This window comes from Gadus morhua, chromosome 1 (assembly GCF_902167405.1).
Source record: "Gadus morhua chromosome 1, gadMor3.0, whole genome shotgun sequence".
Classification (NCBI taxonomy): Eukaryota; Metazoa; Chordata; class Actinopteri; order Gadiformes; family Gadidae; genus Gadus; species Gadus morhua.
In genome coordinates this window covers 6964226-6990785 of record NC_044048.1, presented here as the reverse complement: position 1 = coordinate 6990785, position 26560 = coordinate 6964226, and the positions used below count along the sequence as shown (strand labels likewise).

Below are 26560 nucleotides of genomic sequence, written 5' to 3'. Positions count from 1 at the left end.
TACAAACAGCCTATATTTTCACTAAGGGTTTAAGATTGAATGATGCAAATAAAGTAATTAAATTAATTGAGATATGCCTATATTGTTATCGTGGATATTTTCTCAAGACCACTCCATTCCATCAACTTTATGAACCAGCAGTTGGCTGAGTGGTTTAGGCCCTGCAATACGGGCAACCTGAGTTCGCGTCCTGTACGTCATTTAATTCTTGCCGTTGGCTTATTTTGTAATTTCCTTTATATCAGAGAAATTAGGCTTAACAATTTACTTTTTATGTACTCAGAATTCGAACACCACTACAAAATGGCGAGCATCCTATATAGTGCACTATATCCGTGATAGGGAACGATTTCGAACACTTTGAACTAGTTTAAAAAGAGAAAACATTTTGACTAAAAGTTGACTACAATTTAAGGACTTTTTGTCGACTAAAACTAGACTAAAACTACAAAGGAAAACAATGACTAAAATGTGACAAAATCTAAAATAGCTGACAAAATTAACACGGTGCTAATACTAGAACTAGCTAACATAGCTGCAGCAGAGTGCTTTTTCAAAGGAAACATAAACCAGATGAAAAGACGCTGAATTACTGAATATAGGCTTAAAAGAGCATCTCTACAAATTCGGTTACCTTGCTGTTTCGCCTTGCGAATAGGAGGATGACCGAGAGAAGTGATGACTTGCAGGTTCATCAGCCTCAGGTCCGAAATGATGGCGCCGACTGGTAGCCTAGTAGCGCGTGCCGCTCTGTCGTGCCGATTTCGAACTTGAAGGAAGTGAGGTCAGGGGGCAGGCTAACCGTCGAAAATCTCGTAATTATGACTTTAAATCTCATTATTATGACTTTTTTATCTCGTTATTATGACTTTAAATCTCATAATTATGACTTTTTTATCTCGTTATTATGACTTTAAATCTCATAATTATGACTTTAAATCTCGTAATTATGACTTTTAATCTCGTAATTATGACTTTTAATCTCGTAATTATGACTTTAAATCTCGTAATTATGACTTTAAATCTCGTAATTATGACTTTAAATCTCGTTATTATGACTTTTAATCTCATAATTATGAGATAGTTTGTGGTGTTTTTTTTTTTTTCCTGTGGCGGGAATGGGCTTCCATAGCAAATTGCACAAATTCGTTGGAAAATAAACCCTGCAACACGGCCTTTAATAGGTCCATGGTAAATTCGCCCCCCGGTCGATTTGCAGGTCACGTGGGAGACGTTTCCTTTCTCTTTGCTGCCAGTGTTGCCAAATTGGGCCAGATTCCCGGCCCAATATGGCAACCTTGTCTGAAGCGCGCTGCATCCAAGGGTTGCCAGTTTGAGCCGGAAATCTGGCCCAATCTGGCAACATTGATTGCTACGTGAAGTGGCATCCCCCAGACAGCTGAGTGCTCTGCTGGACAGTAGGAGACGAGTTCAGCCGGGCTGACGGAGATCGAACATGGGAGTAGAGATCGAGACCATCACCCCCGGCGACGGTAGAGTCGCTCTTCCAATGCAGATCATGTCTTGGTTCATTTGCACGTTCGTTGATTTTTGCTGCAGAAACCCGTCGTGCTCGATCCCCGTGATCTCAAACTCTTTATCTCCACAGGAAGGACTTTCCCGAAGAAAGGACAGACGTGTGTTGTGCATTATGTTGGTGAGTGTCATGAGCAGTGGGCTGTAGGCCTTACGATCAATAATACCGATAGTATTGATAAATTATTCTGCTACCCAAGGCCTAACTTCTCCAAGACAAATTAAGGATTGCCATGGGTTTAAATTTCAATTTTATTTTCGTATTTTTCTATTCTATATATATTCATAACAGTGAATCAACGGCTGCAGTAGGCAAGATAAAAATATATACTAATTATTCCCTACCGCAGGTCTAAAGCCAGGGTAGTGTGACACTTATGGGCTCATGGATTTTGGCAATGCTATCTAATTGATTAAGCAACGATCTGAGGTTCACTGTGGAGCACATCCAGAAGACAGGACCACAGACACCAGGTTAACTCCTGTCTGGTTCTCTTTTCTCTTTTGCCTTAGTTGAGGAGATTGGTGGCTTAGGTATATGGGGTTTTAGTCTGAGCGGAGGTTATATAGTAGGCTATTATCAATTAAAGCTCGATGTGAACCATTAATCTAATTGTAGCCTAGGATAAGTAGAGGACGGCCGTCAACTGTAATGCAAGCCCATCGGTTTACCATTATGTAACTTGAAATAATCCAAGGATTTCCTTCGGTGCAGATCTGATTCAATCATTCTTGTTATATCTCTTCTAAAGGAGATCAGAAAAGCAGGTATTAAAAAATAACATGTATCAAAGTATTTTAATACGTTTTAATAAAAGTTGCAACGATACAATAATCAGGAGACGTTTTTATAGCCATTGATGGACCCTACATTTGAAATAAAAGGTGTATTTGTTTGAAATTATTGGAAAAAGAAAAGTTTGCTGCTTTATGCAAAGAAAGCAGCATTTCTTGCCAACTTGTTCATGCCATTTTCCAGCCTGGCACACGTCATCAAATAGCCTACTTTAGACTTGTATAAAGGGCCTACACACTCACACATACTCGTTATAGTTTAGGAACATTATCCCACCATGCCAGACAGCTATAGCTTGTGCAGACCATATATAACATTTCTGCATGCTGGCTTTCCTGCTGATAGCAGCAGGCTAATTATATTGTTGCAAATATTGGTAGAATACCATTCTGTGAACTGATGATTGGAGAGCCCCTCTTTCTCTAGAGCTGTCAGAGCTCTGCCCAGCCCTGCAGACAGCCCTGCAGACAGCTGCAGCGGCTATTTCTGCAATCGTTGGAATCCCCCTTATTGGTGCTCTCAATATACACACAGCAGGGAAGATGGCCGACCTAAAAGCAGAGCACATTACTGGATTTAGTTAATTTATTGTTAAGAACGACATTCACCCAGTTATGCTACATGTTTCTTTAAGATTGAATTTTCTACTGGAATGCACCTGTCAAACATTTTTGTAACAAATGTATTGGGTATTGTAATGCTTCATGGCTTAATCTCTGCCTTTTATATCGTACAGTTTACCATAAACCAGCAGAATGATGGCGAACATTTGCAGTTGCTTTGCTCTAAGATTCTTGATCTAATCCTTTTCCCTGTCTCCCACTTAAGGTTCCCTCACAGATGGACGTAAGTTCGACTCCTCTCGCGACAGGGACAAGCCTTTTAGGTTCAAGATTGGCAAACAGGAAGTGATCAGAGGCTGGGAAGAGGGTGTAGTGCAGGTGAGTCATACAATAGGGTCTGGTTTAGACCTGTGTCTGAGGACAACCGCAGTTTCATAAAGGAAGCTACTTCACAGAAAGGAAATTACATCACAATGTACTGCATCAGCCTTTGAATTTGTATTAAATGTATTGTCTTGCGAACATATGTGGACAGTTTTTTATAAAAATACATAAGCCTACTAAGTCCTTAAAACATTATTATTAATTCAAAAAAGATGTTAACTTGTTTACTTTGGGAAATTTTTCTCTTTGAATCATGATACACTACAGTACAGTTGAGGAGTGGTTGTGACAGGCTGACCATTAAAAAAACGTGTATCTATCGTATAACTGTCATATCTATTGACAGTTATACATTATAGAGTTATAAATAATATTTCAAACAACTGTTTAGCAGCTTCCATAGATGGGTGATCGGTTTGTCCAGCTAGTGCTGGACGATTTGGCCAAAATGTGTGTCACAAGATATTTTTAGTCAGTCGATAACGATAATTATTACAATATCAGCGAATGAGTTTGTTAAAGGGATATTTTGAGGTTCTGACTGAAGCCTGAAAAAGCCTTTTCAATAATCATCACCTGTCCAGCCCACTGGGCCAAAAAGTCCAGGATGCGTGGGACTGGATAAGAGATTAGGTTAATTTAGCTTTCGATAGACTGGGGGCGCACTCACACTAGGCAAAATTGCCCTGTACCCTTATATGTCATCACCATGTGTCCGCTGCTTAGAACAACAATGGAAAACGACGCAGAGAATACAATTGGCACTTTACTGACTTTTTTGCTTATTTGGAGCCGTTCTACTCAGATTCAGCCCTCTCTCACTGAGCGATTTTACACTGCCAAATATGCCGTTTTATGCACGCCTTTTTCTCGGGGGAACACTCAACTTTGCTATCGCACCAAAGTGAACCAACTTGTGAACCGCTTGCGCCATGTTTATGGTTTAATGGGGTGGAATGTTTATCATTTGAATGTTTTGTGTTGTGATTGTCTTGCCTTTTATAATACTTTGTTTGCTTGACTGAAGTTTAGAGCTGCATGCAAGCTCTCGATGGCATGACTTACTCAGGCACAAGGTACCGAGCTGGCTCTTTCAATCCCTCGCCCTCTACCACAGTGTTTGGCAGAATTTCTCTAACATTCGGCACACCAACTGGGTGATGGCCTCGGTTCCGGTGCGCTGTACACTCTTTCCCCTCAGCTTGTAGTGACATGAACTTTTGGAATGAATTAACTAATCGTTTTACCTCAGACTGCTAGCTATCGAAGCCCTGGATATGCAACGTGTATATGCAAATTAACCGATAGATTGACACATTTGTAACCTGTCAAAAAAAATCTCTGCATTTAGACGATTAACTGTTGACATCCCTAGACTGGATACAGCCCTGGGCTAGTGGAGTGTTGACACGGCGCTGTCAACGCGCCTAGCCGGTAGCCACGGCCTTTCTTCGGCACCACGTGTAGGGGGGAAGCTTGGCTGCTTGACCAGCGGACGAGGCCTAGGCGCTCCATATTCCTGAACTCGGCCTTCGTGATAGCATGTGCTTGTTCAAGTTGCAGGGCGGGACAGGCGACCTGTTCTTTGAAGTTGGTGTTCCACCCTGACTTTGGTCACAGCAGTGACTAAACCTGTGCATGATGCGGTCAGGGAACTCTCCAACAGTGCACTGACCAATGTCGTCGTGGACAATCCACTGAAGAAGCTGGGGAGAGAGACCCAATCTTTGTAGACAACGAGGTGTCGGTTCTGTATGTCCACCAGGAGGCCTTTGGTGCAATCTGCAGGGGGCTCACCGCTTTCGCCATGACGAAATTGGAGGTGGACAGTCGCCTGTGGAAGCACAATTTGCCATTCCCCAAAGGTTTGAATCTTGCTACCATTGGCAGCCTCCCGTGACGGCTCATTTCCTCCTTGCCAGATACCTGTGTTGCAAAGGAAACGCCGTCCAGACATGGTTTCGGCCATTTTATAAACTAGTCTGAACAGCTGGCTTTCACTGCTGTTCCTGAATGCCGGCACCGTGTTTCATGCTGAGGTTCCATGGCAAGTGGCTCCTCCTTCGTCCTGAACTGGTTGTGGAAAAATACGGCAGACCATGCCGGGGTCGCTGGTTGTGCCAGTGGACCTTGTGTTGAGGCACAACCAAAGTGGCAACCGGAATGGGCGCAGGGCACTCAAGTAGCGGAGTGAAACCCATCGGGCTCTCTGGCTCATGCCCGATATACTTTCATGTGGCTGTGTTTGCCAAGGTTAACCTGACTGATGTGGGCCTTTGCTGTAGGATAAGCTCCTTGAAAATGAAACATGGCCAACATGTGGTCCATTAATCCCGTTGGCTTCGACTCACTGAGTCCTGGCCGTGACGGCAGCTGACGGACATGGTCAGATTCAGCTAAACCCATCATCGCAAGGAGGCTCGTTTTCAAGTATGATCCTCAGTTGGATCCTCCAATAAAAGTATTGGATCCTCCAATAAAAGTGATTTAATGTCATCTCCAATGATTTTTCGTAATGTGAACTGGGCCTCAGCCTGCGCAATCCAGGCGGCAGAATGCTTCACTCAAAACTCAGCATTACCGCTAGGAGTCTCCGTGGCAAAGGAAACTGTTGTGGAAAATATCAATCATAAGTTAACTATAATATACAAATTATATCAACCTTGTTTATATAATTACTATTCACATCAAAAGGAACTGTATACATTCTCCCTGCATCTTAAGATACATCCCTTTCTCTCTCTAACTGGGAGACGTTAAGATAGTTCACATTTGCATTCCCACTGGAGCCACTGTCTGATACCAAGACCATGCCAATCTACTGACCTCTTTGTTGTGTAGATTCCTTTAACTGTCTTGCAGCCTTGCTTGCAGACTTGCAAGCAAGGCTGCAAGTCCACACCCCCTTAGTGGTTTGCAATTAAGTTGGACTCTCCCACCAATACTAAACTATCCACGATGGTCACTCCAACTTACCTTTTTTACCTGTGTATTCCCTACCCACAACGCAAACTTTTCCCTATAAGAATCTTGTTCACCCATTGTCTCACTGAATGTATCCTCGGTAACTTTGCTGCCTGTACTTTCCCATGATCATGCTCTAATATTAAATCAAATATTTCAGTGGCCGACGTGTCCTAAAAATAAGTTTCTCTTCATCAGAAACCAACCAGAAAAAGAAAAATTGAAACATGTGTGACTCAATCGTGGCAGGGTTGTACGCCTCAGGAAAAGACAACATGGCAGCCATCAGTATCTCTTCCATCTTCACAGCTGCTCAGTAAACAGAGGAATACTAAAATGCAAACGTTAGATAGAAAAGAAAATTCTTCCTGTTGGAGTCTTCCGGTCTGAACTCCGGCGTACGTCTTTGGCCTCCACAGGGTGATGTCGAGTTGAATGAATGGTTGAACTGGCGTTTCAGTGTGAATCTGCGTCACCGTTTCCTGCGTTTTACTCCTAGATGAGTGTTTTTAGGTTCTGATGGTCACAGCAATGGATCTTGTGTATAGAAAGTCCATGACCTTTGATGTAGTTCTGTGATGATGTAACTTCCCTGCCTGAGACTGCGGGTCGGCTGCTGTGGACCTCTGACCGTGGGTTGCAACCAGACCCCTCTCAAGTTGAATGCCCTGTCCCAATAGAGTCCCTACCCCCACCAGTCTGGAGCAAATCCTTGAAGTAGTGTGTCCTTACACTCGCTCCTCCTGGCCAGGGAAAAATGTAATTGAATGACCCGTTTTGAGCATGCACACTAGCTTCACTAGGTGGTGCTGTGTATCTAGTTCTTATAACGCAGGACATTATTGAGAGAGGGCTACACTGGCTGCCAACAATTTGAGTGCTGCACAATGTTTGAGTACTTAACTCGGATGATTGTATTTATAAGGTGCAGATACTTAATTTATAAAAGGCTTGGTGTAACTGCACTGATTGGCTAGAGTAATTGATTGGTTGTTGACATTCCTGGTGATTCTACCTGTTTGTAACAAACATTGTGCGGTGGCCCTGTGGAGCTTGTGGAGTTATGGTGGTTTGATTTGTGCGTCCGTGCTTTATTTGCAAGTTCCCACTTAGAGTTTTCACTGTCCTTTGGTTGTCCATTGATTGGTCGTTTGGTATTCGATTGATTGCAATTGGGAGTTTGGTTGCACTCGTGGCCGTGAATGTCGGTGGCATGTATATTGTGACGATAAGTTATATTATGATATTTATTTACGATTAAGCATTTATAGTCTTACTTGATTTATATACTTAGTAGACATCAGTGGGGCTAATATTTGTAAGTAGTATTTATTTGTTTTATCTGGTCCGCTGTGGTGTCTAAAAATATTGTATTACTACCAATACCATTACTGTATTTGTTGTTACAGAACCACAACTACTATCGCAAAAAAAACTTAAAACACAGTCCGCTTTCTCCTGCAGTCCGTGTGGATTTTATTATATTGGTGTTTTGATTGACACATGCTGCTCAGCATAAATGAGCCCTGATATACTATAGCTCTTCAGAACACTTATTAAATGACCTCAACCTTATCAGTGTAATATAATAATACATTTGTAGAATAATTCAGTTCTATCAATCCAATCCATTTCTAGGTATTCATGCAAAATGTATTTTTGAGTACTGTCTAGCAGCCTTTGTCAAACTTTTTTCAGCCAGGGCACCTTTCAAAAGTGCATAAAATCTCAAGGCACCCCAGTGTAAAATATGATTTAAAAACGACACTGCATAGCCTAAACGTAAATGCAAATGTCCTGTTTATTTAGACAGGACAGTAATGAACAGAGCATAATACAACTGTAAATATTAATAACAATAACAACTTCAACAACTTTATAGCACCTTTAAAAACACAGGTTTACAAAGTGCTTCACAAAACAATAAATCAGAGACACAAATGCCATAAAACCATAAGAGGTGGACCGCCCAAGCTATACAGCAACACAGGCAATACAAGAACCCAACAAATTGAGACCAGGAGAACTCAAATGAAGTGCAGAGATGGCAGGAATGTTTTTCCATCATAGTGCTTGTTTCCATCCGTGCCGCACGCACGCACACGCAAACAATAATCCGCAATGAGAGAGGGAGAGAGAGGTTCACATCGCGCATGCAGCGCGCATACACACACAAATAAGCCACAATTGAGAGAGAGAGGGGAGAGAGAGGGGGGTGTGACTCACAATCAATGAGAGACGTGAGCCTGGTGCGACGCACACAACCGGCCTATCCTGGCAGGGATGGATGAGAGGCAGACACGGAGCTCCTGGTCCACAGTCCTCAGTCGCTCCCTGTACTTGTTCTTGATGTATGTCAGGCTTGAAAAGCTCAGTTCGCACAGATAAGTTGTGGAGAAGGGAAGCAAAATAGCAACAGCGCTACTTGAAGCCACTGGATACTCTTTTTCCACTGTTATCCAAAACCTGTCCAGTTCCATGTCACCAAATCTCATTTTCAATGTGCGGTCTTCCCTGATCTCCATCAGTTGCTCCTGTGTTGGCAGTGGCCAGTCCGTTGCGCTCTCCAGTGCGCGTGAACTCCATGGATCACGGACCCGGTCAAACTGTGCATAACACTCCGATGGAAAATAATGATTAAATCGCTCGTCAAGAGATTTCAGATGCTGGGCTATGAGGTCAGAAAGCGTGCTGCTGTTTACATGCACATTGCACAGGGGAAACATATCCAGCCTGCCCTGTTCCACAAAGGAACGCCAGAGTGTGAGCTTAGATCTGAAGCCACGCAGTTTGTCAGACGAGGAGAGGAGGTTTTCTTCTTTGCCTTGCATTTTAATGTTCAGCTCATTGAGGTGCTTGAAGATGTCAGCCAAATACGCGAGTTTTACGCACCATTGCTCATCTGCGAGCAGCTCTGCATATGCAGATTTCTCTTCTGTCAAGAAGAATCTGAGTTCTTCTCTTAACTCGTACTAGCCAGCGGACTGCAGTGTGTAGCAACAAGCTCTGATGCTCTGCCCCCATTTCCTCGCACAGAATCGATAACAGGCGGCTCTTTAACGGGCGCGCTTTTATGAAATTAACAATGTCCACTGCTCTGTCAAGTATGTCCGAAAGTTCTTTTGGGAGCGTCTTTGCAGCAAGTGCCTCTCTGTGAAGGAAGCAGTGGGTTGTGCGGATGTCAGGGTTTTGCTGTTTGGCCCTGCTAATGAAACCTTTGGCACAGCCTGTCATGGCAGCCGCACCATCCGTACAGATACTAATACAGTTCTTCCAACTCAATCCTCCCTTTTCAAGATACTAATTTGTCACACGATAAATTTCTTCGCGTGTCGTTTTGTTTGGCAGCGGTTTGCAAAATAGAAAATTCTCTCTAATACGGTCCCCATCCACAAACCGAACATTTGCCAAGAGCTAAGCGTGCCCACTAACGTCTGTTGACTCAAGTTGTAAAGAAAAATGTCCACTTGTCTTGATTTTCCCCAAAACGGCAGCTTCAATATCCACAGACATGTCATTGTTTCATTATTTATTTCTTATTGCTTATGTTTATTTATTTATTTATTTATTTATTTTTTTCCACAATGTCTTGCTTTTTAAAAAATGTATGATGACTATATGCTCTGTAAGGTGACCTTGGGTGTCTTGAAAGGCGCCTCTAAATTAAATGTATTATTATTATTATTATTATTGATTCGCCTCCCTATTGTACAATCCGACAGCAGGACCTTTGAAATTTATTTTGCAGCTTGAGGCCCTAGCATTTTGTTTACAATTGCTGTACAGGCTGGCATAATTACAGTCTCTGCAATAGTGTGGGGCGTCTTTGTTTTAGCTACTATTTCAGCTACGAGGTAGCTAGCTTCCAGTGCCTTCTCCGAGACTTTTGCAGATTTAATCATCATTTGTTCTTGACGGCTGTGTTGACTTTTCATTCGAACAAAATATTCAGCATCCTTGTCAGCAAGTGATGGATGATTAGTGGTCAGTAGGGGTGTGACGATACACTCAGCTCACGAGACGAGACGAGACACGATATTCGGTTCACGAGATCGAGACGAGACGAGATTTTAAAAAAACTACAATGACAAAATATATGACTGGAGCAACAGACTTTTATTTAACCGAGTTACACATGCATTTTGAAATGTTTTATTATAACTCTTAACATTCATGAAATTGAAACTAAAACTAAAATTTATAAAAGTTGAAGTAAAATAAATTATATTAAATAATTCTCTTTTTTTTCAAGTGCAAACAATATTATGTGCAAAACCAAATCAAAGTTCTACTCCATCAATACAGATTGCAAATAGTGCAAACAGAGTCTGACCAAGTATGTCACTGACAACTTGGTATTGTCCGTGTCTTATCAGTCACTCTACTGCCATTCATAATTTCCGCCGGGTACCCAAAATGCGGCCAAACAAATCATTTAAAAGTGGCGGGGGCATCTTCGACGGTAATACGGGTATTTTCCGACGTCATTCTGGCTGCCTATAGAGTGGCGAAGTCACGCCTCTTCCGGTAGGGCTCATGGGACCTATGAGATCGAAAAATATGAATGGGTGTCAATGGAGAGAAAATAATTATTTTCTGGTCCCAGTCTTTATATGCCCTGGATTACACATATGTTGTTTGTGGATTTAAATGATAATTTTTCATGCAAAGAAAACTAAAAATGTTCGTGAAGAAGTTTGATAATTTTAGGTTTTATGTGAGGCCGCTTTGTGAACTACAGCTCTTCGCTGCTCTCGACGGATATGATATACATCACCACACCCGCCCTTGGAACTCGGCACAGAGATGGCGATCTCTCTGCCCCACTTCACCGCTTTTTCCAAGGGGAGGATAAAAGCATCGAAAGAAGTGAAAACCATTATAAATCGGGGCACGTGCAGAGTTTCAGTTATGCCGATGGGAAGATTGACACCCATTCATATTTTTCGATCTCATAGGTCCCATGAGCCCTACCGGAAGGGGCGTGACTTCGCCACTCTATGGCTGCTTCCCCTGCTTCCCCTCCTTCTCCTCCTCTTCTTGTTTTCCTTCTCCTTCGTAAGGTTCTGGCAGGCTAGACGTATCAAAGGCGCATTACTGCCCCTACAGGCCACAAATAGAAGTTTGGATAGCTCCGAAATCTCGCAAGACTGATTTTTACCGCGACGGATAATATCGTAGAGTTTAATCTCGCGAGATCTCGTGGCACGAGATCTCGTCACACCCCTAGTGGTCAGGTATCTTTTAAGTTTGCTCGGAACCATCCCTTGGTTTGACAGTTTCATCCCACATATTAGACACAAAGGGAGAGGGCATGCTTCATCCCCAGTACTGATGAAGCCAAGTTTGAGGTAATTGTCGTTGTATGTTCTCTTTTTAGCCTTATCTACCTTTGCGACCTTTGGTGCAGACTCAGAGCTGGTGGACGAAGGCTTGCAGGAAGTAGTAGGCTGAGGCTCCATTTCACAGTCAATCATGTCTGGTTCTTGTGGGGCTTTTCTTTTTAAAAAACGATCCATGATGCTTGTTCCTTGCTCTTTGTGAAATGTATTTTTGCGGTGAAATGTATTTTTGCGGTTAAATTATAAAACAATGTGCTGTGTGCTGCGCTGTCACGTTGACAGCGGTGGGGACGTCACGTTACGTGAGACCGATTTTTATGGTTAATCTTATATATTTGTTTAACTAAAATGACTTTACAATTGTATTAATCCATTCATATGTAAGAAAGAATGTATTTATGTATTCAATATATTCATATATGTCATATATGAAATGTCAGATTATTATTATTATTATTTTTTTTTTAATTAAATGTCAGAATAAGTAATTTTTTGCCGGCACCCCTGACACAGTCACGGGGCACCCACTTTGAGAAAGGCTGGTCTAGAACATTTGACACTGACCTACAATGGCACAACTAGCACTTCTTGTTTAAAGGATTAAAGTCTTCCAAAATACGAACACCGTTTGCATCATGGTGATCTTAAACAGACTTCCCTCCTCCTCCCTATATTACAGATGAGTGTTGGTCAGAGGGCCAAATTGACCTGCACTCCGGATTTTGCCTATGGAAACAAGGGTCATCCTGGGATCATCCCACCTAACGCAACTCTAATATTTGACGTTGAGCTGCTGAGCCTGGAATGAAACAAATCAACTGCCTGTATCATTATGTAAGAAATAAGAATCATGTTGTTACCATTTTAAGATTACAGGCATTCCTATTCTCAACATTTTTTTGTTTGTAGTAAAGCCATTAGACCTAGATTTTAATATTTGAAAACCGTGCAGGACAAAGAAGTGATGCTTTAAGATTATTTATTTTTTGTAATTGCACAACATGATGTAACCATACATAAGTAACTCAAGGTTACACAACTGTTGAATGCCTAACTTATAGATCATTTATATCATGTGAATTGGTAAAGTTTACATGACTGCAGCTTTGATATGATAATAAATGTGTGGCAATAGATTCTTAAATATAAAGGATTACATTTCTGAAGCAAGGCATCGTCATGAATTAATGATCTTATTTAGATGTGATATATTGAGTAAGTATTAACAAATCACATGACTTGGAGCACCAACAGCACTCCTTCCCCAGAATGAGAATCCTCTGATGAAGAATAGTCCCTTTTTAGCTATGACTCGCTCCCTAGTCAATCAGCCTGTAACCCTCTTTGTAATGGGTCTATTTATTTTAAGGGCATTATGTTGTATTTTGTGGACTAGTTTCTACTTTGCCTACAAGTTTGCCCAATTGTCCATTTAAAATAGATTTCCTCTTTGAAACAATAAATATTTTTTATCTAACTGTGTTATGTGTCCATAAGACTAGCAATTGAACATTCGCATGCAAATTACATATTTGTGTTCAGTGGCAGAGTAATACAGTTGATTAAAAAGAAAAACATATTGTAGATGTGAGACTACATACATTTTACGTATAAATATTCTTTATCACGCCAGAATATCTAATTTATGGCTGACCTTTGCCTAACAGTCTTTTTTTTTTTTTTAGCAGTTGACTTCCTAACTGGATGAATTAAGGAAGAGCTCAGAGTCTGCACTGATTCTATACATTTAGTCGATAGTTCAACTGTTCAATATTTTATTAATCAATTTTTCATTCTTTTTCATCCTATCGCATAAACTTATGCATAAACTTACCCTGACAGACCTTCATGTTGTTAATTTTAGGTATTTGGTAACCTGATTTTATATTTGTGCTATAGTTGCTTTTGTAAAATGTCTGTGTGGTTATGATGAGAGAAACTAATGAATTACTGGCAGCGACATTCATCAGAGGGTAAGTGGTATCACAGAGGCCAGATGCTCATTATAATAACTAAGTGAAAAGAAAATACACTAGAGAATACGAAAAGCACATATTTTTACCATAAAGCTGAAGAGCAGGTAATTACAACTTGAAATTAGTTAATACTAGAGACGGGACAGTTAAACTATTAATGTATTTACCTGTGAAGTAATTGGAGACGCCATTGAATTGGTACAGGATATTTATTAACCTGACCCGTCCTTTTTAGGGATGCCGTTTTCTTTTACATTTCAATATTTAAAATTACTATAAGAAAGAAGGAATTCCATTAAGAACCAGTAATAGTTCTAAATAGGAATGACTTGTGTTGCTGTGTTTAAAAAATCATTGCCAGACATATGGTCAGTACTTCACAAGTGTTGCACGATATAGGCAATGCCTAGGCTAGACATGTTTAAAACTTTGCATTTCACTTGCATGGATCCTATTACCATTTTATCCAGTCATCTCTTTTAGACCTAATTTAAATCCATACACTAGTAGTTGAGAACAGAAAGCTGTGACGCACATCAATTCAAGTTTTTTGTGCTTTTCTTTGAAAAGGGGAATGCCCGAAATAGGGGGGGGGGGGGGGGGGGAATCCTTTCAAAGGTGACCTCCCTTTAATCTTTTGTGCATGTTTTTAAGATGCCAACTTTATATCTCTGAGAATTGAAATGTGACTAACCTGTGATAACTGTACATTTTCTTTTTATCAGTATCATACCACACTGCCTGAATAAACCTTGTTTAAATAGGAATATTCCTTAGGCATCATAATGGTTTTATATGACAGATTAATAGCTATAAATTAAGACAACGGATATGCTGGCCTGACTGGAAATACTGTACTTGGCTGCTGGTGTGTTCTGGAATTAGTTTGGCAGCGGCAACTATCCATGCACTGTAGAATGTCATGTGCAAATTAGTTACATAGCCTACTGGATGCAGGCTGAGCCAATGAGACATTTAAAATGTGCTGTTGCAATAAAATGCTCTCGACCTGACTTGAAAATGTTGGCTCGTTCTTCGTATTCATATTCTTCAATATACTGAACATAAAGAAACCTTGGTAAATGTTAAAACACCTGTTTGTTTTTGAATGTCTAACATGGTTTGAAAGTATTTATATGCATAGCACTACAAAATACAGCTTTGCCTAAAAGGAGCAAACATAATTCAAACGGATGTCAATATAGATAAGGTCAGCTCGTGTAGTATTGGGTATAATATGATTGACTGATGAAGAACCCTAGTGGGTGGGACTTGTAACGTCAGCTTGCCTTGTGTTCGTGGACCAGGAAGCTAGTAGTGACTTCCCTTTTTGCATTTGGGTCTAAGGCAATCGTTTTAACGAGCCGAGAAATATATCCAACTTTATTTCGGTGTTTATCCCATTGCCATTTGAATAAGTTTTTTTTTTTTTTCCAATCCGAGCTTCATCCAGGCTGTGAAGGTACGTCTCTTTGTGTCTTAATGCAGCGGGTGAGACCCCTATGATAACAGACGTTACATAGCAAGCTAACGGTAGCTATATAGCTAACTAGTACTATAGTTGTATAGTAATACAGTCACCGTCTGGACCCACTAGGAGAGCTAGTCGTTAGCTATGGTACTATGTAACTATAGTACCATAGCTAACGGTTAGCTCTCCGTCACTGTTAAAATAGGATCATGTTTATCTCCTAGCCAATACCTTAATCATTTAGATGGGATCGACAAGCGTCTCATTTGGTGTTTTGACAATAACTTGCAGTATGCCCAATATAATGGTATGCTTTCGGATTGAGCCAGTGCGAAGTGATGTGTTATATCTTTGTAACTGTTCTTCATACGTAGTGTATCAGCATATAACCTATGTTCAGACAGGACATTACATCTCCGTTACCTCGAGTTAAACGAAGCCAGGGTTTGCTCCCTGTTCGCAGATGATGATGTGCTACCGAGCGAGATGTATCACTTAATATAATCTTCATAACCACTGTCACCAGTATCAGTGGTAACACAGTGTTCCAAGCTAGGGTTAGGGTTCGTCCATCCCTAGCTCCCTCGGCCCTCCAGAAGGGGCGCCAGGCATCACGTCACTTGTTTTGGAGTGAGGGAGGGCCAATGCTAACAGTTAGTTTTATTCTTATGGTTTCATCCCTTGGGCTCTGTACCCTTAACCATATGGGATCACTGAAGTTTGATCTTATCTTTACAATAGTCGGTTGTAGTCACTGTTACTTAAATGTATATGAACAAAAGGTAAGACACGGTAACCCTAATGTGTGACGCAATATAAAACATTCCGGAAAAACAACAACTGAATGTCTTCAAAGAGCCAGTAGACCTGGATATCTTTAGTTTGTTCTAAGTGTGGTTATCTTATATGGTCGTCAAAATAGTAATCTGTTATTACGTCACTGTCATTTAAATAAGACGGTCATTTCGGGAAACAGGCAGTGAAATACTGTATTTCTGCTGACTGTGTGTAAACGGTCCGCAATGCTGCTTCTTTTCGAGACGTCGAGGGCCTAGGAAAGGCCCCAATACGTCACTACCCAGGACATCGGCGGTGAGCTGTGTGAGTGTGGAGCTCTGTCCGAGAGCGTTGAGCCTATCGGACACCCATCGGATAAGGCCAGTTGTGTTCGTGGAGCCGTTGATTAGCGTCAGAGAGAGAGAGTTAGGCCACTCGGAACACCTGCTGTATAAAGCTACGGCTTTAGGATGGTGATGCTCCACCTGAGCAGCGATTTATCCTGATGTTCGCGTCGAGTGTACCTCAGACACTAATAGTACAACTACAATGTGTGCGGCTTATTTAATACAGAACGTCACTCATTATAACGCTCATGTACAACGACGGTACTCTCTGGACATATTTATTTTTTATTTTTCTTGAAGCCTAACCCTCCCTCGGACTCATACATCGAAATCAAGGACCCAGAACCAGCACCTCCACACACCCCATGGCCTTTATATCAGGGGTGGGTCTACCATGAGACCTCTAGGGGTGCTCGGCCCCTGATGAAGAAACTTTTAATGAATTATTATTATTAAGCAACATTTGTTTTACACCCCAAAATATTTAAGAAAATAAAAAACGTTTTATTTTCAAAATATTCAATCCCTATTCAATTAGATACACAATGTTACCTTCAGAAGCAACCTGATTGGTTGGGTGTTCAATTTTTGTTTAGAATAATAATGGTTCAGAAAGAATACTCAGGTTTTAATATAGTAGCCTGTTGGGTGGACTCTCCCCTCAGTTGGGGTTAACCCTTTCTTCTCCAACCTCCTTTGTCCCTCCTAGCAGTGACAATCACGTACAATACAAATATACATATCCTAATCTAGCTAATTTACTACCTCAATAACGATATTCACATCAAAACATGTTTTCTAGCAATTCAATAAATATAGTGTATAAATAAACACCCACACACACACACACCCACACACTAGGGGTGCAACGGTACACTGAAGTCACGGTTCGGTTTATACCTCGGTTCAGAAGTCACGGTTCGGTATGAGTTTGGTACAATGAATGGAAGAGAAAAAGAAAAAATGCAGACGGCAATTTTTCAGGTTGAAAAAAAGGTTCTTTCTCAGGTTGTACCACCTAGTGTCATACAGTCTCTCCCCTGAGCTAGCTGCAACAGCCTGAATGGTGTAATCTAAGATGTAAACAATAAGTACCCCCTATCATCTCCAGACTCCATCTGTAACTTGTAAACAAAATAAGACAATAAGTTCTAAAACTGAAAATGCAGCATGTGTTATTTATCAAAATGCAAAGTATAATAATAACATAACAGCCACTGAGGCTAGATTTAAACATTCTGCAGTTAAATCCAACCTTCCCCTGCAAAAGATACAATAAAGTTTTATTGCTATTAAGTGCAACAGGCATGCCTTTGCCAACTGGCAAATTTTGTAACTCCAGAATAAAGATTAAGGTGTATTTCCACGTGTATTACCACATAACAGTCAAATCTAATATGAAGGCTGTGGTGAACATAAACTTTCCCATAGCCATATTTCTGATGGATATAGCCAATTAACAAAATGTGAAATAAAAATATATCTCCTATAAAATATAAAAGAAAATAACAATCTGTGCTTGATAATTAGAGGCAATATCTCTCAGAAGACATTGTACCTCTTAAAGGCAGCTTCTATGTATTTCAAAGTTTTTGTTCAGATACTCTTGTTTGTCCACACTTTCACTAGTGAGGGTAGATCTTGTCACTATGTAACCTGCTGTTGAAAAATAACTTTCACTTGGCATGGAGGTGGCAGGTACTGCCAGGTAGCATTTGGCCAACTTGGCTAGATTTGGAAATATTGTTTAATTGGAATTCCACCAGTCAAGTGGGTCAGATTCCACATAAATGCTTTCCTTGTCTATGTAGGCAAACACCTCCTCCTTCACCTTCTGTATCAAATCATAATAAAAGATATGATAAAGATGAGGTAAAAGAAAGGTTATACTGAATTAAAGGCAATAGAGTAGAAATGCATTCCCTGAGAAAATTCACTGAGTGCTGCTGTAGTACAAAGTGAGGTTGAAAATACTTTTTAATAAAGCCACATAGATCAAGATGTAAAGAAACGTTAAATGGCTTAAATCAAGTGAAGGGATTTGAACAAAAAATTAAAAGTCTAAATGGAGTAAACAATGTAAACATGCACACCATTTAAGAAAAAGTAAATAGTTGGGAACAAATAAAGTGACCGCTGAATGAAAAGCGCAAAGCATTGCTAAAAATGTAAAATGAATTGAACTGAAGAACGTGTGTGTGTGTGTGTGTGTGTGTGTGTGTGTGTGTGTGTGTGTGTGTGTGTGTGTGTGTGTGTGTGTGTGTGTGTGTGTGTGTGTGTGTGTGTGTGTGTGTGTGTGTGTGTGTGTGTGTGTGTGTGTGTGTGTCTTTAAGTGAATAGCGAGTCGGTGTGTTATTAAAAGTAGCTCAATAGAGAGGGAAAAAACGCCCAATCTGGCAACACTGCCTGAACGTCCTCCAAAAGTAGTATTCCGTTTGGATATTATTGAAGATACAAGTGTGTATATTTGTTCAATGGTTTGAACGAAGGTAAACGGTTGAAATTTCACCGAGTTAAGATGTCTTCAGTAATTTAAGTGTCAGAATGGGCAGACTTAAATGGGACCAAGTGTAGAATATGACGGTTTGAAACTTAAACTGTGATTCTTAAGAAAGTTTAAATGATATCGAAATTCCGTTTAGATATTATTGAAGATACAAGGGTGTAGATTTGTTAAATAGACGAAGATAAACGGTTGAAAATTGATTTAGTTAAGTCTTAAACAGTTGAAGTACCAGAGGATGTTACTGTCCTCTGGTACGTGACGACCATAACATGACTCCCATGTTAAAAAAAAGATAATATTTTAAAAGTAGAGTATCTTATAAAGTATTAAATATTAAAAAAATCTGAAAAGAAGCGCGCGATTCCAAGCTATTCAGAATATTTAAAAATTTGAATGGAGTCTCGGTGAAAAATTGAAGAAGGAGATAGGCCCCAAAGTTTGTAGAGAATAAGAAAGAAAGAAAGAATACAACTTATGAAGAACAATAGTTGAGCGCTGCATTCAGCACTCACCTAAATAGCTACAGCGGAGGACAATTTAATGCAGTGGCAAGCTGTTCCATAGTTTAGGGGCAACAGCAGCAAATGCCTTATCCCCTCTACATTTGTGTTTACTTTTGGGAACAGCCAGTAAGTGCAGGTCAGAGGATCTGAGACTTCTTATAGGAGTGTATTTGACTAGTAAGTCAGATAGGTACATCGGGGCTTTTCCATTTAAGCATTTAGATGTTAGTAGCAAGATCTTAAAATGTATTCTATGGTGGTCAGGGAGCCAGTGAAGGGTGGCTATGATGTGGGATATATTATGTTCACCCTTACGGGTGCCCGTTAGTAGGAGAGCTGCAGCATTTTGTACCAACTGTAAGCGAGAGAGGGTGGCTTTGTTGAGACCAACATATAGGGAATTACAGTAGTCCAGCGGCAGCCTGGTAGTTACAAATGCATGGATTACTTTTTCAAAGTCAGGGACAGTCAGAAAAGGTTTTACTTTAGAAGAAAATCCATACTTCAGGTTAACTCTTGATTTTACAACAGACTTAACCTGTTTGTCAAAAGTAAGATTCGTTTCCAGCATTACACCCAAGCTTCTTATATGGGACTTGACATATGGGTCGAAAAATGTAAGGCCATCCAAGCTTTGACATCCTCCAGACAGTTTAAGAGACATTTAATAGTGGTAGATTCTTGTCCTTTCAGAGGTATGTAAATGTGTGTGTTGTCAGCATAGCAATGGAATGAGATGCCATATTTTCTGAAAATGGAGCCTAGCGAAAGCATGTATAGGGCAAATAGGATAGGTGCAAGAATAGAGCCCTGGGAACACCACATGATAGAGGTGATGAGATGGATTTAAAATCCCCCAGGCAATCACGGTGATGTGATTGTTTTACACCTTTTTACACTTTTCTTAATACAAAAAATACCTTTGGGACTTCGTTTATACCGTACACCCCTAATTCCGGGTGCTTCGGCGGGAGTCCTGGAGCTCTATATCTAAATAATATCATATTATGCATAGATATTCATATCATATAATATACCGGTATATTATCACGGCCAAAAGCTGTGTGTGCCTCCAGGCGTTATTATGAATCTCAAACGACTGTTTTGGGTACCACCGCCCCGCGGAGTTGGTGCCTCGGCAGCGGGCAGCGGGGCTCCGGCGGAGAGTCAAAGCCAAAGTTCCTTTCCCCCAATTCTTCTCAACCATAGCTGAGATAACCCTGATATGTATATTTATAACTCATGGAGGAGAAGGGATTATTGCCATTTGCGGACTCCCGGAGCTCTATATCAAAAAAATAATAAATATATATTTTGATAATAGAGCTCCAGGAGTCCGCAAATGGCAATAATCACCTCTCCCCCATGCTGTTGTTCATTCTGACAGCTCATTTGTATGCAATGGGCATCAGCTTATTTGCATTAAAGCAACAGACACCAGAAACAGCACATTCTGAAGGCACTGAAACAGGGGAATAGCAGTAGGCAAGATGTTTTCTGGAACTTATATACTATGTTTACTTGTTGTGAAAACACCCTTATACGTCATCTTTAAGATTTTTGCTATTTTTATCATCAGAAAAAATGTCAAATGTGAATTAAAAAAACGTCAACAATTTAAAGATATAACCATACATTTTTAAGGATGCACCAACTTTGAAGTATAACTATGGAACTAATATTATGAGCTCCTATGTCTGTCCATTGTACTTTTTCCATCCATCACAGACATCTCCATTGAAGTACATGATTGTAAGCCTCTTTGTATTGAACTCGGTGAGTGCCTCTCTCTGGTCTGTGAGAAGAGACTCATACTCTCTCACACAATTGGCCTTGATACAATACATTGCTGAAACTCCTCTCACAGTCGACTGAACTGACCGGGAAGTATATGTAGGGCACTGCCACTTCTGCGACTCTTGGGAATATCACTCTCAGGCCCCACCAAGCTCCAAAGCAGTTGACAAAGGCTCCCTGGACACGCAGTGCTGATGGGCAATCCATTCTTCACTGAGCTCTGTTGATGGGCTAGCCATGGGTTTCAGTTGTGTGTAGGCTTAAATCTGCTTTTCCAGCACTAGAGCGTGCCTAGGATCAAACACCCTAGCCCACCTGTAGACCTCTCTGGCTTGATCTATGTCCAAGTGCTTTGAGAACATTTTGAAGTAAAGTGAAATGCATCATGGAGATGGTCAAGCACCTCCCTCCTCTCTCCAATCTTCATATTTCTCAAGAGCTCATCTGTCTTACTAATATCTCATTCATCAGGTAAGAACCCATAATATTGTTAGCTAAACAGCGAGGGCCTGCATCTTCTCATCCGTTTCCTCCTGGCTGAGGATGTTTGACTGCCATGGATGATGACTTTTCTGCCCAGGAAAAACTCTATACAGATGAACATGCTCTGCATGGTACTTCAGTGTCTCAAACCAGCTGTTGCCTATGGAGCTCACTGCTTCAGGAGGCCTGCACAAACTCCCTCGTAATGAGGAAGCTCACCCATCTTCTCTTACTGGCAGGCTTCTTGAAAAAGACAGTTCTCATCCATGTCACAAGTTGATTCAGCCTCAGAGAAGTATTTTTTAGTGCTACCAAGTCTCACTCACCAATGTATGACATGGCAGAGACAGGTTACATCGACTCTGTTGGGCATCACTCCTTTCAGAACCTTGTATGCCTTCAGGCAGTAAGATGCATTATCTGTGACCACTGCCCAGGTATCATCAAGGTTCAGCTTGTTGCTGTGGAGGAAAGCTAGTATAGCTTGGGAAAATGTTGAGTAATTGTATCTGTCCATGCAGATGACATCTACCAGAAAGTAGAGGTTTTCAACGCATGCAGTGAGTTAAGGAAACACTTAAATTGTTTAAACTATAATATTGTCAATTGAATACCCTTAAAAGCTCTTCATAAATTAAATGTGTTATTATTATTAAAAGTGTTATTACAATTCCAAGTTTAAACGCAGCATAAATACAGTGATGGTTAGCTAGATGGAGAGGCAGACAGCTGCTAGCACCTTCGCGATATTTTATCAGGATGGAATGGAAGATCCCAATTTACGTGCAAACAACTCACCAATGACTGTTTAGAACGCTGCAGTCCCTTACCTATTTGTCTCATCAACAAACACTGCAAACTCCTTCCCACAGATGTTTTGCATCCGTGGGTTTGCCAGAGGCGTCTCGTATTTTCCGGCAACGCTCCCCCCTGTTTGCAATGCTTGACGAGAAACGGCTGTAGCTTTTTAGCTTTTCTAATGGGATATCAGACTTGGCGCACACAGCCACGAAGTTCTGAAATATTCCATTCTTGTCTTACTAATAAGACAAGAATATTTTTTTTTTATTTAATAGATTTGAATTCCTGTATTCTGGTGCATTTTGGGGATGGCCACTACCTATTTACCTACTATTCATTCAGATTCATAGCCTACAACCTGACAAGCTTACACTGCATATACAGACCTACTTTATGGCCATTCCACCAGCCATTGCTATTTTACCCATTGTTGTTATTTTGATAAGGGTGGAAAGTGCTTACAGCTCTCTGCTAGTTAGCGATCTATCTCTTCTCTACATGTAGTTGTGTTGCGCGAATGCTGCTGAGGGAGAAGCCTATTTGATTGATTCGCTGAATTGTCCAATCATGTGGTGTTAACAAGAAAGAAACGCGATTCCATTGGCCTGGGGCGCACACTGGTGCGACCCGAGGGCGAGTTTTCTTGCGCCAATGAAAAGTCTATCTGCTTGATAGACAGCAAAAAGTTAGCAAGCTTACATGGACTTCAACGTGGCCGGCGCCCCTGACTTGGAGGAGGGCTTTATTTTGAATGACCAATACCTAGCCTAGCCCAAATCATTAACGTGCAGACGGATTTAAATGGTTGCTGGCAGTGACAAGTATATCACACAATTAAACGAGGATAAACGCTATGGATAATAGTTGGTTAATTGTTGTTTAATAGCTGGCAGATATATTCAAGTGAATATTTCACGGAGGGGCGGCGCCCTAGCGCCCTCTATTGACCCTCCGTACTGTATCTAGATACATGTGCTACGATACGATTCAGGGACGATACATTTTCGTATGGAACGATTCGATTCAATGTTCTAACGATCTGGTGCGATTTGATGAAATATGAACGAATCTGATTCATTTTCTATTAATTAAAATAAGCCTTTGATAAAAAACATTACCTACTTGGTCCTACCAGACTCGTACGTCGTTTCATTTGTATTGACAGTCGACCTACTCAATTGACAAACGTTAACTCACTTGAAGGCGGGTGTCTGTTGAAGTTTAAAACTATTGGATCTGCCCAGTGCCACTCTGGATTAGGGTTAGATCTGCCATAACCAGTTATACAAAGTTATAAAATGCAATGCTGTTGTTTCAGCATTGGGTTGGCCCACCATTTGTACAGTGTTGACCCTGATGTTGTTGACCAGATGGTAAAAGTGGTTTTATCTCCCAACAATTATGGCCTCACAGGGCTGTACGCTTACTTTTTAAAATGGTAGCACTGGTGCTAGCAAGCGAAAAAATTCAGTAGCACAAAAATAATTTTGGTAGCACACATACACATACGTATATACAAAAGCAACACTATATGAACAAATTATATGAAAAAAAACAATAGTAAATTGACAATGAACATATTAAATAGTAAAGTGACTATGAGAGCCTCTTTTAAAACATCAGCAGCCAGAAGTGGTGAGCACATTCAACAAAATTAAGTAATTATTACAAATTCAACAAACACTTATTTATTAACCTCTGATGTCCTTTCCCCTACCTCGAGGCAATATTTACAAAACATAGACTTCTTGGATTGGTCGTAGACCAGCCAATTGAACGTTTTTAACCACTGGGGGTTAAACCTGTAAGTTTTCCCGTTGGCCGAGACGGAGTCATGGGTGGAGTCGGCTTCGTCCGAAGGTGCCGGTTCCGTGCTTGTGGTCGCCGAGTCAATCTCATCCATACGTGGATTTTTTTTTCCAAGTTTCCATCTTTATTTGATGAAGAAGAACTTCCGAATACAGGGAAATACCTTTTAATTTTTCCGTTTTGCTTACAAAGTGAATTTCCCGCGACCGTTACAAAGCCTCTTCCTCAACGTGCGAATGTTCGGGAAATGTCGTTTTTTAGTAGTCGAGCGGAACTGGCGAGCCTATAACTCAAAATACATTTCCCAACATTCAACGCTCCCATCATGCTCCCACACACTCACACTTAGTGGTGCCATTGAAAGCTGTACAGAAAGACGTATTACCGGTGTTACCGGTGTTGAGGCCAGCACCGTTTACTCGGTGTTGCACAACGGCAACACCGAGTTTTTTTTTGTTGTTTTTTTCAGTAATAAAAAACAAATTCAGTAAAAATGAATAATATAATTATAATTAGGAAAATTAAAATGTGTAGAATAGGCCACAGTTCTGGGGTCTCATTTATAAAACTGTGCGTAGGATCGTTACTAAAAATGTGCGTACGCCCAGAAGCCAAGTTTTGCGTGCGCCAAAAAATATTCAGATTTATAAAACACTGCGTACGCACACCTGTAGGCAATCTTTGCTTTATAAATCACATACTGACTACAATTGTGCGCAGCTGAATCAGCTTCACGTTCCGCCCTCTACACGCCCCTTTTTAACCATAAATGGTCAATGCAAATGACCTCATGAATGCGATCTGCATATAAAACAGACTCAGATGCCGGTATTATGTCTTGTTGGAAACAATGGCAGAAGTACTGAGAAAATCAAAAAAGCGAAATTTCACGGAGGTTGAAGTGGAGACACTTGTGGGTGAGATGGAGGCCCGAAAGATAGTTTTGTTCGGCGGTCACGGTATTGGGATCGCCAGCAACAAAAAGCAGAGTGAGTGGCAACATGTTGCTGCAGCAGTGAACTCTGTCAGTAGCACGGAGCGCACTGTCCCAGAATTAAAAAAAGAAGTGGTCTGACATAGAGTTACATATTTTTATCTAGCCTACCAATAAATCGTTATGGTCCCTAAATACCCTCTCCCTCCGAATCCTGCCATTTGCATGGTCCGCCAGAAGTGCCATATGGTGCAGCATTACCACGGCGCTCACCTCTGTATTTATAGGGTTACGGTAATAAGACTGACGAGAACGCCTTGGATAATCAGTTTGTAATTACCCACGTAAAATGTTCTTGAACATAACCCCTTTTTAATGCCTGATTTGTCATGAAAAGCATCAAGAGTAACGGACAACGATTGTGATGAGTGTGGCTTGGTTTTTCACACTTGGGATTTAATTGACATTCGATCATGTGTTTACAGTGTCACATAAAAATATTATGTTATTGACACATGTTGGACAGATGCTTTATTCCATGCAGTCGCGCCGTCAGTGGACAGTATGGAGCGACGGGATTAAATATAGAGAATTTCTTTTTATTTCTATTCTAAGGAGATATTTCTGGAGTTATAACTGAGAAATAACGCAGTGGACTTAAATTATTCTGATTAGGATTTAACGCATGATACGGGTTGAAATTAAATTGATGAAGGGCGATGATAAAACATAATCGTTCTTCTCACTCTGCAATTCTTCGGTCTGACTTCAGTTCACCACCACACCGTCTGTGTCGCCAATTCTCCTTTTCCTCCAAACCATGCGTACGCATGGGTCAGAGTTTGCTTAGGGCTGCGCACATTTTCCCGTCAAGTTGGTTTTTTATAGATCACAACCTTGGCGTGAAAAGTCACGTACGCCAATTTCAGCCCCGTTTTGTGCGTACGCAACGGTTATAAATGAGACCCCTGCTCTGTGAGTACAAGACCGGTAACCATAGCAACGCCGGTAAACAAACCCCGCAGAGCCCAATCCCTACGTGAGCTACCCGCGCTACGGCTATCCGGAGGCGCACAGAGCTTTTCGCCGTGATATTATGATATATACAATTATATTATACTATATATATACTATTATATATAGAACGTTATAAGACGCCGAGAATTGGCACGCTGCCAGCCGCTGTCACCGAGTGTGAGAGGAGAGTTGACGGAGAAGATGGCGGTTGACCTATAGTTTCAAAGTCAATACCGTTTATACCGGTAATACCGGTGTTGACACGAGCGTATTACTCGGTGTGAAAATGTCCACACCGCGGCAACCCTAGCACGGGTCCTTCTCACCCTTTCGCACCGGTGCGAGTGGACTTGTATTTATCTTCGCACGCTAAATATTTCAATAGCAAATGTGATCAAAACTGTCGCACTGTACAGCCCTGCCTCACTTCCCCCTACAATACCTCTCATTGAAGGTGTCACAGTCTGTCTCTTGACCCTATTCACCATGATGAAGATAAACATGTTAATTAGAGATGCACCGATCAACCGGCCGCCGATTAAAAAAGCCGGTTT

General features: G+C 41.0%; 2 protein-coding genes across 4 annotated transcripts in view; both read left to right on the top strand.

Annotated features, from left to right (window-relative positions):
• Window positions 1-1288: 1288 nt before the first annotated feature.
• Window positions 1289-14574, top strand: fkbp1ab (FKBP prolyl isomerase 1Ab). Of its 3 annotated transcripts, none has more exons than XM_030363464.1 (5): window positions 1289-1493; window positions 1610-1657; window positions 3161-3273; window positions 12265-12419; window positions 13274-14574. In XM_030363464.1, exons 1-4 carry the CDS (start codon window positions 1457-1459, stop codon window positions 12391-12393), a joined length of 327 nt encoding a protein of 108 aa, XP_030219324.1. In that variant the 5' UTR covers window positions 1289-1456; the 3' UTR covers window positions 12394-12419; window positions 13274-14574. The 3 variants fall into 3 exon arrangements, with proteins under 3 accessions (XP_030219324.1, XP_030219316.1, XP_030219310.1); XM_030363456.1 differs by having other exon boundaries at window positions 13271-14574; XM_030363450.1 differs by lacking the exon at window positions 13274-14574 and having other exon boundaries at window positions 1290-1493; window positions 12265-13064.
• Window positions 14575-14821: 247 nt separating this feature from the next.
• sdcbp2 (syndecan binding protein (syntenin) 2) overlaps window positions 14822-26560 on the top strand; it is a 28329-nt gene continuing 16590 nt past the window's right edge. Inside the window, exon 1 of the mRNA XM_030363442.1 lies at window positions 14822-15023. The gene's annotated coding sequence lies outside the window, so the exon portion shown is untranslated. The remainder of the gene's footprint in view (window positions 15024-26560) is intronic.